At 39.7% G+C, this 17,323-nt stretch overlaps 1 protein-coding gene across 1 annotated transcript in view; it reads left to right on the forward strand.

Annotated features, from left to right (window-relative positions):
- LOC118402116 (pappalysin-2-like) overlaps nucleotides 1-17,323 on the forward strand; it is an 89,154-nt gene that overhangs the window by 19,886 nt on the left and 51,945 nt on the right. Inside the window, exons 5-8 of the mRNA XM_035800031.2 lie at nucleotides 2,212-2,404; nucleotides 2,644-2,774; nucleotides 7,484-7,666; nucleotides 15,056-15,353. Coding sequence (XP_035655924.2) covers nucleotides 2,212-2,404; nucleotides 2,644-2,774; nucleotides 7,484-7,666; nucleotides 15,056-15,353 — 805 coding nt within the window. The remainder of the gene's footprint in view (nucleotides 1-2,211; nucleotides 2,405-2,643; nucleotides 2,775-7,483; nucleotides 7,667-15,055; nucleotides 15,354-17,323) is intronic.

A 17,323-nucleotide genomic window follows, 5' to 3' on the forward strand; every position in this document is an offset into this window, starting at 1 on the left:
CCAAAACAGTTCGGAAGAGTTCATGCATGTAGTATTATGACAACATTTTGTAAAGTTTTGGTTTGTTTTGGACTTCAGTGAGGGGTTTTTCGGCTGTTCGGGCACAGCCTTTTTCTGGAGGCAAGCCGAAGTTCGGAGCTGAAGTCTTCGCCCCTTCGTCATTGATTGGTCAACAGTAGGGATCCTTCAATAAAGTCTTTGTTGTCATTCAAAGAGAGACCACTCGTTTTCCTGCAATTTTTTACATTGCGACATACTGCACCAAACATCTTAGTTAGATGTAAAATTGCGCGACTAAGATCTCCTCGGCAGAAACGTCAAAATGAATGACCAGTGGCAATTTTAGCATGTTAATCTTGGTGACAAAAAAAGAAAAGAGGGATGCATGCCAGCAAATCCACTATACACCAGAACAATAAACTATACATTAATTACAATATAACGGTGACAAACGGTACCCACAAACTGTTAGGGCCTACATTAAGTTGTCTCAACAGCAGTCACAACATCTTACCACTGCTACACCTGGCTATCAGTGAAGCCTTGTCTGGCAGCGAAACAGTTCATTCAGCCTCATTTACTGCCTTTAAAAAAAACACAGCTGGTATTGCTGACTTGCTTAAACAAATGTGGTTTCTAATGACAATTGAGATGTACAAACTATAGCATAAGGGGACAACAAGCGGATAAGAGGCAATCCGTAATTTCGATTAAGACATTAATGAGTGAGCTCGGAGGGACGTAGTCAATATAACTATTTGTTTAACACTTTTGAAATGTACAGCGACAGAATTCAGAAAATTCAGAAAATGGGCCGTTCTTACAGTGTTCTCCCTGTACACCAACCGTAAGAACCGTAAGATAAATAAAGGGGGCGTATAAGCAGACAATGAAAGCTCTTACAATATTCAATGATGGCATTTCTCTAAAACAGGTTATACTGTAGGCTACATGTGCACCACCAAGTCAGAACAGTAGGTAAAATTAAGAGGGGTAAATAGACCAAATTATTAGGGTGAGCCATATGGGCTACTAACATCTTACTACACAACATACACTTAGTATTACTTTCTTAGCTACAGTATACATATCACCCTGGCATATTACATAATTTATGCAGCAGCATACAATACATTTTTGGACTCACCTTGTTGTGCTGTGCTCACTTGAACAGGAAGGTGGCGCGTCTGTCCTTCGTGGGCAAATTTTGTCATCAAAGTCTGGCATTCTCTGGATTTTTTTAGGTCTACCCTTAGACTTGGCTGTGACGTATTGTCCCCATGAGTGATAGAACACTGAGCCAATCACGGTGCAAAAAAAGCACTGAGCTAGGCTTAATGAAAGCACTGCGCTAGGCTTAAACACCTGCATTTTAGAGCTGCCTTACTCAAGAAAACAATGAAAGATATATGTTTTACATTGTTTGCAAACTGATATGCCATACTGACTCAACTCCAGCCACTTTAATAATGGAAATTGATGGGAATTGTGTATGTAAAATGTAAAAATGTATCACTAGCCACTTTAAACAATGCCACTTAATATGATGTTTACATACCCTACATTACTCATCTCATATGTATATGTATATACTGTACTCTATATCATCTACTGCATCTTGCCATCTTTATGTAATACATGTATCACTAGCCACTTTAAACTATGCTACTTAATGTTTATATAACCTACATTACTCATCTCATATGTACATACTGTACTCTATACCATCTACTGCATCTTGCCTATGCCATTCTGTACCATCACTCATTCATATATCTTTATGTACATATTCTTTATCCCTTTACACTTGTGTGTATAAGGTAGTAGTTGTGGAATTGTTAGGTTAGATTACTCGTTTGTTATTACTGCATTGTCGGAACTAGAAGCACAAGCATTTCGCTACACTCGCATTAACATCTGCTAACCACGTGTATGTGACAAATAACATTTGATTTGATTTTGATTTGATATGTGACATGTATTAATGCCAAAATAACATGCAAAACAGGCAAGCCCAAAAAAGGGCAAAAAATGTGGGGCTCTACCCCACCTGCCCTGAATGATAGGTTGCCACTGAAATGGACAAACAGTACGATTGCTGCTTTTTTATAAGAGAAGGTATTTTAAGGGAGTACGTAAGCACAAGGATTCTGACACCGTTTGATGATTTCCGCTGGGAACATTAACTCTACTTTCACTTATTTTCCTCAGACGATAACTGCACCAACCATTTCACACCAAATCAAGTGGCTCGGATGCATTGTTATATGGATCTAGTCTACGAGAACTGGCTGAACAACAGAAGGCCCTCCCCCATCCCTCTCAAGCCCATGGTGATTCGACAGAGCTCAGACTCGGTCTCCATTCATTGGCTGCCACCTGTAAGGGGGCCACTTCATCAAAGGTAGAATAAATGTGTAGCTAAAGTTTTTCCTCATATCAGCAGTAATGAGATAAATGTATCCCAAATGACACCCTATTCCCTATATAGTGCACTACTTTTGACCATGGGCCCATAGAGAGCCCGTACTGCACTATAAAGGGAATATTGTGCCATTTGGGATACAGACACAGATATTCATGAATGATAATGACATTTTCAAAGATTTTCTGATACTTACATCTGAGCACCTATTTTAACAGTTCCCCTACAGTGGATAGTGTAAACTGCAGGGACTGTGAGGCAGATGGTGTGTTCCATCAATATGCCTATGAGGCCACCTCGTCCCGGGTCTGTGACTCCTCCGGATACTGGACACCTGAAGAGGCTATTGGTCAGTATTTCTCTTTTGCCACACATGGGTCTGTGTGGCTTAGTTAGTACAGCATGCCAGTTGCAACGTCAAGGTTGTGGGTTCAATTCCCACTGGGACCACCCATACTAAAATGAATGCATGCACAACTGTAAATAGGTTTGGATAAAAGCGTCGGCTAAGTGGCATATATTATTTATATTATGACAATTCCATTAGCCACAAGTAGCCAGTCTAGTCTAGGATAGTAGTCTCAAGGCCGAGTTACATTGCACACTCAGTGACATGTCTCTGACACTGCAAAAACATAATAAAGTGAGCACATACTCCTCATCTGATAAATCATTTATTTTAATCTCATTGATTTTAGTGTGTTATTATGTCCATTCTGAACATACACAAAACATTCAGTTACTTACAGTTTAAGTTCTACCTTTCTGCAAGGAGGATCCCTTATTCTCCTGTGGGTAAGGTGCGTGCAGGGATAAAGACTGTATGGAAGAAAAATATGAAAATCATAAAATAATAGTTGCCAGGCAAAAGATCTTCTCTTGTTTTGGCCATAAGAAAAACAGGGTGCTTGGCAATGTCCATTTTTGGTAATGTTGGGTGCCGTCCTACATTGAACTGTCATAAAAACTGTGTATCCTGTAGTGCTTTGAATCTTTATGCTTCATGTAACAGATGTTCCTTATTATTCCAATCAACATTCTTTGAGTGTGGAGAAGCCCAGTCTTTTGACATGACGTGTATAAAACATTTTAGAAATTCTACCCAAATATGTGGAAATCCTCAGATGGAATTTGTGCTTTGAAAAAAAAGAGGAGGTGGTGATTATTCTCCATGCTGTACTTTAATGACGATAAAGACAATTACAGCATTGTCCAGGAAAGGAGAGTGGAATCCACAGTTCTGGGGAGAGACACAGTCTGTTGGCTTTTGTTGTGTACTATAGTGTAATTTATGTGGGGAAGAGAGTCATCTTACCTGCTTGTCCATGTGTAAGCCAGGTGTTCACTCATGGGTCTTGAGAACTTAATTTAGAACAGGAAATTAAGAGTTTTACAGATTTAAAAAATAAAGGAGGCTTTTGTATATTTCAAATGGGTTCAGGGACCAATCACAATGGGAATACAAAACAAAACATGGGATTGGTAAATGAGTTGCAAAGAAGAAAATAAATTAAACTCATTGACAAATCAAATCAAATTATGTTTTGTTTTGTATTCCCATGTGATTGGTCCCTGAACCCACTGGAGGCCATTTTGAAAATAATAATTTCTCAGTCTGTAAAACTGTTTATGAAATACGTTGGTTTTATGTTTAACAATGAAGAAGCATTTTTATCAATTTCAACGTTCCTCTAAGAGTTGCTGAATTTCCTATTCAATAAATTTGCCCCTAAATGATACATATGAAAAATATGAATATGTATGCACACACAACTGTAAGTCACTCTGGATAAAAGCGTCTGCTCCATGACTAAAATGGAAATGGAAATTGGTTGGAGAGCGAGGTGGCTGTGTTTCCTCCCCTAACAGGGGAAAACTGCAGTTGCTACATCCATTTTTGGACATAAACAAATGTATTATATTTACCCATTGATTATTGAAGAATATAACTTATAAATGCGTCATGAGCTTAGTTCAACTGTTGTACCCCATCAGAACCCAAAATATAATACTCCAATGTTTGTAAACAACGTAAATGTAAACAAACACTTTATAGCCTCAAAACATGGTTTAAACGATCATTTTGATAACATGAATGGTCAGTCCTTGCATCCATAGCTCTGACTCTGAATTTGAGAGTGGTTACATTTCTCAAGGCTCATACCTCATAACTGCTGATTCTAGGTTTAACAGGAAAATAAGTTCAGGTTGATTAGGGCGGGATTAAATGCAATCACGTTATAGCACAGCACACTATACAGCTGACAATTTTTTTTGCAGTTTTTTTAAAGGCATTTTTTCGAAGATGTTTGCAGGGATTGTATTCATGATAAACGCTGCACATGTTGGTTCTAGCGTAACTTGCCATTAAAATAGTGCACTTGGCTACAACGCACCTCGCATTAGATCGCAGCCTATATGAAAACAACTCAAAATGTTCCACCCCAGTACCATTGTTGCCCTTTTCCAAATGAATTAAACTGTTAGGCCTCTAAATTGTTAGGCCTCAAAATGTATTTAGTTAAGTTTTAAACATTGACTGAATGAATCAAAAATGCATACAACATAGTGTATACCTCGTTCTTTTCACGGAAACAGATCCTCCCTTTGATGTGTTCCTCCACTGAAACCCAAGCATGCATTTCCAAACCTGGGGAGTCTATTTCATCTTGAGAAAGGGAAAAGTAGTGGCATTGTTAAGTTGCTGAAAGCAGGAAGGATGATACACTTAGATCTTGAAGCACTAGCCTTTCCTGTGGGAGCCGTTTGCCACATCTGATACAGCGATTAATCTGGGCCTGTGTTGAGGCCTTTCTCTGTTTATCTGACCAATTTAGTTTTATGGTTTGACTTGGCGTGCTGATGTTTACCCTGAAAAAATCCACACATGTGAAGGAGCCACATTGGGTGCAAATAGCAGAAGCTGTGGAAGCTGTGGATGTTCAGGCATTGGCTGGCTGGGGCTACCGCTGCAGGCTCTGTCCCTCTCACTATCAACAGTTTAGTTCAGGGCTCTGCTGAGACATACTACCTGCTACTTTTCCCATTTGTACCACAGAGGAAATGAACATGCTTTATACATTGTTACGGCATGGATTTCTTTCCTGTGCGAAATTGCACCTGGGTATGTTGTGTACTAGAGGGGGGCTTGGGGAAGACCAGTCCAGTCCACAGCCAGGTTGTGTGATTTTCCCAAGCTCTCTCCCATCACTGGTACTCTCCAGTAGCCCTATTCTTTAATAATAGTACAGTAATGGTTTTTCAGTGATTCGAAATCATAAAACAAACTGAGAGATAGTACACTACTTAAAGTGTCAATCAGCAGTAGAAACAATTAAGTGTACTACCTGTTTCGGTAAAAAGCTGAGGGATGGGGTTGGAAAAACTGTAACTACTCTCAAATGCTTAGAGCTGTGGATGCAAGGACCGATCATCCATGATATCAGCATTATAGTTTGAACCATGTTTTGTTAGGATGTATAGTATTTTTTTCCCCCATTTATTTTGTTTATAAACATTGGAGTAAAAAAAGCTTCTATTTTGGGTTCTGATGGAGTACGACAGTTGAACTATGCTCATGAGGCATGTATAAGTTATATTCTTCAAACATCAATGGGTACATATGTTTGATTTATATGTCCAAAAATTGATGTAGCAACTGCTGATGTCCCATTTAAAGACAAAGAATAATGTAACGTTCCTAACTTTTAAACCAATTGGGCATGTAAGTTGTATGTCATCGGTTAACGGTAACAGGGGAGGCAGTGGTTAGAGCGTTGGACTAGTAACCGGAAGGTTGTGAGTTCAAACCCCCGAGCTGACAAGGTACAAATCTGTCGTTCTGCCCCTGAACAGGCAGTTAACCCACTGTTCCCAGGCCGTCATTGAAAATAAGAATGTGTTCTTAAACTGACTTGCCTGGTTAAATAAAGGTAAAAAAAAACAGTCCAGTGTTTACAGATTTCTATAAAATATGGCCTATAATTAATTACAATATGAGTGAAATAGTTTTCCTTCCAAACAATGGTAATTAAGTATGTTAAAAAGCAGCTTTTCTGTGTTGGAATAGTATCTGCATACCCCAACAACAGAATGGTGTGGGCATGTACCGGTCATTAAAAATATTAATGCGAGTAGACCGCTGATTGGCCAGTTGGATGACTTCATCCTCTATGAGGAAATAGCAAGCATTTTTGAAACGGTCCGTTTGAGAGAAGTTTGGGGTGGGTTTTTTAAAATGTTTTTTTTTCTCCAATTTATGCTTTGGCCACAAATATGAGTATCAAACTAGTCAAAAACATTATCTGGGTATGAGTTAACAAAATATGAACTTTTAAAAGTGAGATTTTCACTGGACAGTTGTTTTTTGTTCTTAAATGACTTGCCTAGTTAAATAAAGGTTACATTTAAAATGCATCTTCATAACACAATTTGTGTGTATTACACAATTTTCTTCCTTCATAACACATTCGGGAAGATTACATGAATTCCAATCTGTTGTGGCTAACGTTAGCTAGGTGGCTAATATTAGCTAGCCTAGCTAGGTGGCTAACATTAGATACTGTAATCTAGGGGTTAAGGTTAGGTAACATGCTAGCTAAGTAATTAATGAGTTAGGGTTAGGGTTAGCTAGCATTCTAGCTAATTTGATAAAAAGTAGTAAGTTGTTACAAAGTTGCTAATTAGAAGTCCATGACGTGACCCGAACATACAACATTTGTGTTGCTAGATGGTCGTGTTATACACCCAGCTGCCAACCTCCCTCCTATCGTTTCTGTCTTCAATCTTTGATTGAAATGCATTGTATACAAAGTTGTGTACTGCGTTTTCATGTGCCTCTCACAAATTTCCAATAAGCAATTTGTGTCTATTTCACAATAATCTGTGATACTGGGTTGATCTGCTAGATCAGTTGGAACTGTGCCCTATTTTAGTTGCATCCCAAAAGGTACCATATTCCATAAATGGCCCTGGTCAAAAGTAGTGTGCCATTGGGGACGCATATAGGGGTCTATATATATATATATTGTAAAACAAGTTGTGTGTGTGTGTTTACAGGCCCTCCAGATGTATACCAGCCATGTGAGCCCAGCCTACAGGCCTGGAGTCCAGAGCTCAGCCTGTATGATGCCAATGTGACGTCTCCCTGCCCTGAAACCGAGGGCTGCGTCCTGATGCTGCGCTTCCTCCACCCTGTGGTCCCTGACAGCCTCACTGTGTGGGTCACATACGTCTCAGCCGGTGGGTCCCGGGTTCATTCTAGTGGTGTCCAACAGCATATATATATATATATATATATATATATATATATATATATATATATATATATATATATATATATACTGCTCAAAGAAATAAAGGGAAGACTAAAATAACACATCCTAGATCTGAAGGAATTAAATATTCTTATTAAATACTTTTTTCTTTACATAGTTGAATGTGCTGACATCAAAATCACACAAAAATGATCAATGGACATCAAATGTATCAACCCATGGAGGTCTGGATTTGGAGTCACACTCAAAATTAAAGTGGAAAACCACACTACGGGCTGATCCATCTTTGATGTAATGTCCTTAAAACAAGTCAAAATGAGGCTCAGTAGTGTGTGTGGCCTCCACGTGCCTGTATGACCTCCCTACAACGCCTGGGCATGCTCCTGATGAGGTGGCGGATGGTCTCCTGAGGGATCTCCTCCCAGACCTGGACTAAAGCATCCGCCAACTCCTGGACAGTCTGTGGTGCAACGTGGCGTTGGTGGATGGAGCGAGACATGATGTCCCAGATGTGCTCAATTGGATTCAGGTCTGGGGAACGGGCGGGCCAGTCCATAGCATTAATGCCTTCCTCTTGCAGGAACTGCTGACACACTCCAGCCACATGAGGTCTAGCATTGTCTTGCATTAGGAGGAACCCAGGGCCAACCGCACCAGCATATGGTCTCACAAGGGGTCTGAGGATCTCATCTCGGTACCTAATGGCAGTTAGGCTACCTCTGGTGAGCACATGGAGGGCTGTGCGGCCCCACAAAGAAATGCCACCCCACACCATGACTGACCGGTCATGCTGGAGGATGTTGCAGGCAGCAGAACGTTCTCAACGACGTCTCCAGACTCTGTCACATCTGTCCCATGTGCTCAGTGTGAACCTGTTTTCATCTGTGAAGAGCACAGGGTGCCAGTGGCGAATTTGCCAATCTTGGTGTTCTCTGGCAAATGCCAAACGTCCTGCACGGTGTTGGGCTGTAAGCACAACCCTCACCTGTGGACGTTGGGCCCTCATACCACCCTCATGGAGTCTGTTTCTGACCGTTTGAGCAGACACATGCACATTTGTGGCCTGCTGGAGGTCATTTTGCAGGGCTCTGGCAGTGCTCCTCCTGTTCCTCCTTGCACAAAGGCGGAGGTAGCGGTCCTGCTGCTGGTTTGTTGCCCTCCTACGGCCTCCTCCAGGTCTCCTGATGTACTGGCCTGTCTTCTGGTAGCGCCTCCATGCTCTGTACACTACGCTGACAGACACAGCAAACCTTCTTGCCACAGCTCGCATTGATGTCCCATCCTGGATGAGCTGCACTACCTGAGCCACTTGTGTGGGTTGTAGACTCCGTCTCATGCTACCACTAGAGTGAAAGCACCACCAGCATTCAAAAATGACCAAAACATCAGCCAGGAAGCATATGAACTGAGAAGTGGTCTGTGGTCACCACGTGCACCACCTGCAGAACCACTCCTTGCTAATTGCCTATAATTTCCACCTGTTGTCTATTCCATTTGCACAACAGCATGTGAAATTTATTGTCAATCAGTGTTGCTTCCTAAGTGGACAGTTTGATTTCACATACGTGTGATTGACTTGGAGTTGTTTTGTTTAAGTGTTCCCTTTATTTTTTTGAGCAGTGTATATAAAAAAAGGAAAAAAGTATTTGATCCCCTGCTGATTTTGTAAGTTTGCCCACTGACAAAGAAATGATCCGTCTATAATTTTAATGGTAGGTTTATTTGAACAGTGAGAGACAGAATAACAACAACAAAAAATCCTGAAAAATGCATGTAAAAAATGTTATAAATTGATTTGCATTTTTGACATGCATTTTCTCGATTTTTTTATTGTTATTCTGTCTCTCACTGTTCAAATAAACCTACCATTAAAATATAGACTGATCATTTATTTGTCAGTGGGCAAACGTACAAAATCAGCAGGGGATCAAATACTTTTTCCCTCACTGTACATATATATATATATATAAGTATATATATATATATAATATATATATAATATATATATATAATATATATATATATATATTTATATATATCAACATTTTGAACAAACCTACACACCTACTTTTTATTTATTTGTACTATTTTTTACATTGTAAAATAACAGTGAAGACAACAGACCTATGAAATAACACATATGGAATCATGTCGTAACCCAAAAATAGTTTTGGTTCAAATCAAAGCCAATTTTAGATTGTTGAAAGTTGCCACCCTTTGCCTTGATGACAGCTTTGCACACTCTTGGCATTCTCTCAACCAGCTTCATGAGGAATGTTTTTCCAACAGCCTTGAAGGAGTTCCCACATATGCTGAGCACTTGTTGGCTGCTTTTCCTTCATTGTGCAGTTCAACTCATCCCAAACCATCTCAATTCAGTTGATGTTGGGTAATTGTGGAGGCCAGGTCATCTGATGGGTCCTGTTGAAAAACAAATGATAGTCCCACTAAGTGGATGGCATTTTGCTGCAGAATGCTGTGGTAGCCATGCTGGTTAAGTGTGACTTGAATTCTAAATAAATCACTGACAATCTCACCAGCAAAGTACTCCCATACCATCACACCTCCTCCATGCATCACGTTGGGAACCTCACATGTGGAGTTCATCCGTTCACATACTCTGCATCTCACAAAGACATGGCGGTTGGAACCAAAAATCTCAGACCAAAGGACAGATTTCCACCAGTCTAATGTCCATTGCTCGTGTTTCTTGGCCCAAGCAAGTCTCGTCTTATTATTCTTGAAATTCTTGAAGTTCTTGAAATTCATGTCTTAAAATAATGATGGACTGTCGTTTCTCTTGTTTATTTGACCTGCTCTTGCCATAAAATGGACATGATCTTTTACCGAATAGGGCTATCTTCTGTATACCACCCCTACCTTGTCACAACACAACTGATTGGCTCAAAATGCATTTAGAAGGAAAGCTCTGGAGCAGGTTTTCATCAAGGAACTTTTGTACTTTGCTCCGTTCATCTTTCCCGAGATCCTGACTAGTCTCCCAGTCCCTGCCGCTGAAAATCATCCTCACAGCATGATCCTGCCACCATCATGCTTCACCGTAGGGATGTTGCCAGGTTTCCTCCAGACGTGATGCTTGGCATTCAGGCCAAACAGTTCAATCTTGGTTTCATCAGACCAGAGAATCTTGTTTCTCATGGTCTGAGAATCCTTCAGGTACCTTTTGGTAAACCTTTTGGCAAAATGTGCCTTTTCCTGAGGAGTGGCTTCCGTTTGGCCACTCTACCATAAAGGCCTTATTGGTGGAGTGCCTCAGAGATGGAAGGTTAACCCATCTCCACCCAGGAACTCTGTAGCTTTGTCAGAACGACCATCATGTTCTTGGTCACCACCCTGACTAAAGCCCTTCTCCCCCGATTGCTCAGTTTGGCCGGACGGCCAGCTCTAGGAAGAGTCTTGGTGGTTCCAAACTTCTTCCATTTAAGAATGATGGAGGCAAGTGTTCTTGGGGATATTCAATGCTGCAGACATTTTTTTGGTACCCTTCCCCAGAGCTGTGCCTCGACACGATCCTGTCTCGGAGCTCGATGGCCAATTTCTTCAACTTCATGGTTTGGATTTTGCTCTGACGTGCACTGTCAACCTTTTTATATAGACAGATATGTGCCTTTCCAAATCATGTCCAATCAATTGAATTTACCACAGGTGGACTCCAATCAAGTTGTAGAAACATCTCAAGGATGATCAATGGAAACAGGATGCACCTGAGCTCAATTTCTTGTCTCATAGCAATGTGTCTGAATACTTATGTAAATAAGGTATTTCTGTTTTTGTTTCTTTTTACCTGTTTTCACTTTTTCATTATGGGCTATTGTGTGTAGACTTTTTTAGAATAAGGCTGTCACGTAATAAAATGTGGAAAAAGTCTAAAATATATATTTTTATTTTCCCGTAACCCTATCACCCTTCCCCTAATTGGAGTACACTTATTATACGTATTTTCCTTCTTTATTATTTTCCCCAAACCCTACCACCCCTCCCCTAATTGGAGTAAACTAATGGAATACAATAGTTAGGCTTCTACTTCCAGCTGATACAGTTGGAGTTATTTTTTATTTGTTTTTAGTCCCAGCCTTCAGCTAACCTCAGCCCCTCCCATCTATCTCTGAACACCATCCCATTTTGATTCCTAGTTGCCATATATTTTTCCATTGTGCTGTGATGTTTCACAAAAGTTCTGAACCTTTCTATTCTCATAGTTTCTACGGATTGTAAATGGAAGATAAACACATTCGCTAATAGTATTATTATACTATTGATCGTTTGATTATAGCTTATCGAATCACCCAGCAGTCCTATTTGCAGAGTTAGCTCCAAGTAAATGTTGCATTTTTTCAGCCATTCCTGAACCTGGGACAAAAACAAGCTACATAGACCTCTTTTCAAAAGTTTAGGTCACTTAGAAATGTCCTTGTTTTTGAAATAAAAGCACATTTTTTTGTCCATTAAAATAACGTCAAATTGATCAGAAATACAGTGTAGACATTGTTAATGTTGTAAATGACTATTGTAGCTGGAAACGGCAGATTTTTTTATGGAATATCTACATAGGTGTACAGAGGCCCATTGTCAGCAACCATAACCCCTGTGTTCCAATGGCACGTTGTGTTAGCTGATCCAAGTTTATCATTAGAAAACTATTTTGCAATTATGTTACCACAGCTGAAAACTATTGTCCTGATTAAAGAAGCAATAAAACTAGCCTTCTTTAGACTAGTTGTCATCAGCGTTTGAGGGTTTGATTACAGGCTCAAAATGGACAGAATCTAAGAACCTTCTGAAAGTCTTCAGTCTATTCTTGTTCTGAGAAATTAAAGCTATTCCATGTGAGAAATTGTGTACTACTCCCTTCACAGAACAGCGCAAACTGGCTCTAACCAGAATAGAAAGAGGAGTGGGAGGCCCCTATGCACAACTGAGCAAGAGGACAAGTACATTAGAGTGTCAGACCCCTCACAAGTCCTCAACTGGTAGCTTCATTAAATTGTACCCGCAAAACACCAGTCTCAATGTCAACAGTGAAGAGGCGACTCCGTGATGCTGGCCTTCTAGGCAGCAAATAATAATGTGTTAATAACTGTCTTGCCTAGTTAAATAAATGTTACACACACACACCACACTGACCAAAAAGTTATTTTGTTGGCATTTACGTATGTCCCCATTACCAGTAAAACATAATCAAAACCTATTTATTTCACTTACTTGCTTTGCTGTTTTGTTGTTCAATTCTTCAGTCGTTTCATTCTCAACCTGGATTTCTATGGAACGCCGTTTGGGTCTTTGCATGTCAAAACAGATACACGTCAAATAACACTATTTGGTTAGCCTTCAAAATAAAAGTATGTAATTGACAGTGATGCGAATTAAAACAAATAGTAGAATTATGTCATAATTTAATAGATCATGCTAAACAAGGTTGGAATGTTGACATATAAAATCAACAAAAGACAATCATTTGTTAATTTGACAAAAATCTGTTGAAATTTCACTGTATGTATTAAACTTAAGAATTGTATTGGGGGCGTTCTTACTTCTCTGTACAGCCTTACCTATGGATTGTGGATCAATGACATGGGTTATCAGTCTACTCAGTGACACCCAGAGAACATTAGTGTTGTAGCTCTTATTGCGGGACTGTGAAACAACTGTGAATTGAGCCACATCTATTGTCAACCTAATCTGTGTATTGAACACTATTCCAGAGCAAAAACAATACTGCGTGGATGTTTTGGAGTATGATAACTCTGAGGAGGATGTTGGGAAAAAAATATATAGGGCATTTGTGTTGTGTTAACTCTTCACAGTTGTGTACTGTGGGTGTCATCCTTATTGTGGCTAGCTTCACAAAACCTGATCCGGTCAAGCCTCACTAGCCAGATGAAGCAAGCTGGCTGCTTATAACGTTAGCTTTGGGCAACAGGGTTAAGTAGCTGGCTAGCTATTTATTTTCACGAACTGAAGTTCAATTTCAATAGGAAGACAACAAGTGGCTACCTAGCTAATACTTATTTACAAGGATTCCTAAATCATTGTTAAGAATAATGAAAATGACTGCAGTTTCTATTGGTCATTGTTTTCAGGCTGGTTGTATTGGTGCTATAGCTAGGTACCAAGCTAAAGCTAGCTTGCTACCCCAGAAGTTGCGGTCGAACAAATAATGCTTTATTACCAACGCGGTATTGTAAATACATCCTTCGTGTCCGGTGTTTGCTTGTTTGCAGACTTTTTTGTACAGCTTTGACAGTGCTACTGATAGTAGTGGTGGCACTTGGCTTTCATGTGCACATTCAGAAAACACAGCATTCTATAATAGAACTGTGTTATTTGTTGTGTCAAATTAAAAGCTTATTTAACCCGTCAAGTAGTGTTTTTGTCAAATAGTGTTATTTTACGTGTATCTTCTTTGACACGCAAAGACCCTAAAGGTGTTCCATAGTATGTAGTGAAGCTAATAGCAGTGACGCTATTACTGTGTAACTCCGGTAGAGCAACATCTGAAAAATAGCGCACTAGGTAGTGTGCTCGACCAGTTGCGAAAGCAACAGAGAACGGTTGATTGTCAAGGGCAATGAATTCCATTATCTTGGCGTTAATGGATTTCACCTTTGAGTTGTCTCGCTGAAATGTTCTTACTCTTTCAAATAACTGCTCGACTTGTTGATTGATCGATCCACACAGCAGACATTGTGGACTAGGTTAGAAATGCTGTGTTGCACATGTAGCACAAATGTTACGCCATGTACCTACATTATATAGGTATGCACGTCAGCTTTGACATCGTCTTTGCACATCGGCATTAAACTAGACATTGGGCCGATACCGATGTTGGCATTTTTAGCAAATATTGTCAGATTCCGATATGTTCACCGATATATCGTGCATTCCTTTTTTTTTAATCAATTAATATATTTGCGTTTAACCATAATATTTATTCTAATATTCCTTCTGTATTTTCCGGTGGATTAAACTGAAATTGCAACAAGCTTTCTATTGCTTGTTTTAAAAATAGCGATATTTTGGAGATGTTTTCATTTTCAAATAACCCGAAAGTGGGAGGTTGTAATCTGAATGAAGGGAAAAAGGCCACTCTTGAACATGGCGTGACAACAGTGTACATTTAGCAATTATTGAAACTCTCCACAATACAAGCCACGCATTGTGTCTACCTGAATCAGAATTCTTTGGCTGTTCATCTTAGCAGGTAATGTCAAGTCACATCAAGTATTTTTTTTTTCTTTGTGTTTATGAATAAATAAAGGGATAAGCATATGCATTTTTCTCTGGAACTGCTTGATTATACAGGTGATGATTGTCCACCATGTTGTCTCTACAGATAACCAGGCAATCGCCAACATCGAGCTAATAACAGACACAGACGAGTCTCTTGACATGGGTCCACAGCACGTCTTCTGTGATGTGCCCCTCACTCTACGTCTGCACACCGGAAAAAGGGTGGCAGCTGTCAAACTGAGCACCTTTGATGAGAAGATGGAGATTGATGCTATCCTGTTCACATCTGGCCCCCACAATCCTCTCTGCTCCAGTTGCCAGCCTCTGATGTACCGAGTTGTCAGGCAACCAGCGTTTTCAGGCGATCTGGTCCAGCAAACTCTGCTTACATTTACAGACAGGTAAGATTGACACAAGTAAGATTGACACTGACAAATACTTTGACCTTAGTCTGGAAAGTTCTCCTGTGCCGACACAGATGTATTGTTTACACTCTGGAATTCTGCAAATACTATGCCCTTAGTCCAGAAAATTCTCCTGTGCGGAGATTTATTGTTTGGAGGTCATGTACCACTGCTCCAAGAACTGGGCCCAAAAATACAAAGAAATCAAAAATCACGATCATAATGTATGTCAGTTACAAAGATCAAACAATGCAATCTTCTATAGCCACAGAAGCTGAGATATTCATAATTCTAGTGTTTTGGTTTGGTATTGTTTTCGCAACACAAAAACCAAATCCATTCAATCTGCTTCTTAGCCCTAGCTACTGATGCAAATCAACATCAAGGGCCTTATAAAAAAAAAAGTTTACAGTGGATTCCTGCGTACGACAAATCATTTTTATTCCACACTGTGAGAAAAGGTGTTAAGTTGATTATCTGAATCAACTTAACAACTTAAGTGTTCTTTGTTTTTTATTCTGTTCTATCTTACTTTTATTCATAACAGTCTGCTTGGATTCTATATTAGCATCATAACACTATTTTTTATGAATTATTTTGTAATTTTTCACAAACACTTTCTGGGATGTTTCTTTTCAAGCACTTAGTTGCGGGAGTAGGTGGATATGCTGAAGAGGTCACGTTGAAGAATACGTTTGGTCTCTAAAAGTTCCACAAGCAGCTGTAAGTGCAAAAAGATGTAAAAACCAAGGGGAATTAAGTTATGTGGAGGGAAGAGAGGCAGTCTCTGGAATATAAACCAAATGTGACCAGCAGAAACAGTAAACACCAGTGGCTGTTTGGACCTGTTCCTCAGCTATTTCCTCTCGCTGAAGGCTCTTCACTGTATGCTCATCATGGTTAGTATATGATAAGTGAGAGGCCTGTCATTTGGAAGAGGGGGTGAAGAGAGAGAAGTGGAGTGTATTGCAGGAGAGAAAATAAAGGAAGGCTAAGCATTGTGACTGACTGAGTCTACACTGCCACCAAGAGGTATATCTGGCAAAGCAAGATTGTTTTGCACTTGATATCCTAATCCTTCAAAATAGACTCACATTTTTGGTCCATTAGTAGTGAAAAAAATCACCTTTGGGGCATGTGTGAAATAGGAGTAGATGTCGTTAATCCATGGTCAAGGATGTATTATTTCCCCCTGACCCTCATCTTTTGGTTTCTACTATTGCGTACATTAATAACTGATTGTATCATTCCAGTGTCCATTAAGGCACAAAACTACACAGAGTCTAAGTCCTGACAAAAAAAACACTCCTCTAAAATGTCCTCCGGTGGAATGCTAGAGAGAGGGGGCTGTTAGAGCTGATCCATAATTAATAAGGGTAATTTGTAGCGGGAGGAAATCCGACACGCCTGAGAGAGTAGATAATGTGCATTTTTGTAGGTATTCTTTACAGCTGGCCGGAGACAATGGTAATCAAGCAGTGCTGCCGGGAAATCAAGGGTAGGCTCTTTTTATAGTTTGGAGCTGACCAAAACAGCTCAATTGCCCTGGGACAGGAGGTATGATATCACCGTGCCCACTGTACATCCAGTTTAGGTTTAAGGTCACTGCTTCCTACAGCAAGGTTAGACGATTAGGTGACTAGACACAAATACACAAGACAAGAAACAGTGTTGGGGAAGCTACTCTGAAAATAAAGTTTACCAAGCTAGCAACTATTTCACACTGGAAGAAGTTAAGCTAAACAAATATGTATTTTTTTTTTTACATAATTAAAGTTACTTTTCACTTCGTGAAAAATTATCATATCTAAATCTGAAATTTCATAGACTACAAATTGCAAGAACAGATCACTTTACCCCAGTGTTACAGGTTAGGGTGCCTTCAGAAAATATTCACACATTTCCACATTTTGTTGTGGTACAGACTGAATTACATATGGATTAAATTGAGATTTTGTGTCACTGGC

Source organism: Oncorhynchus keta, chromosome 23 (assembly GCF_023373465.1).
Source record: "Oncorhynchus keta strain PuntledgeMale-10-30-2019 chromosome 23, Oket_V2, whole genome shotgun sequence".
Lineage (NCBI taxonomy): Eukaryota > Metazoa > Chordata > Actinopteri > Salmoniformes > Salmonidae > Oncorhynchus > Oncorhynchus keta.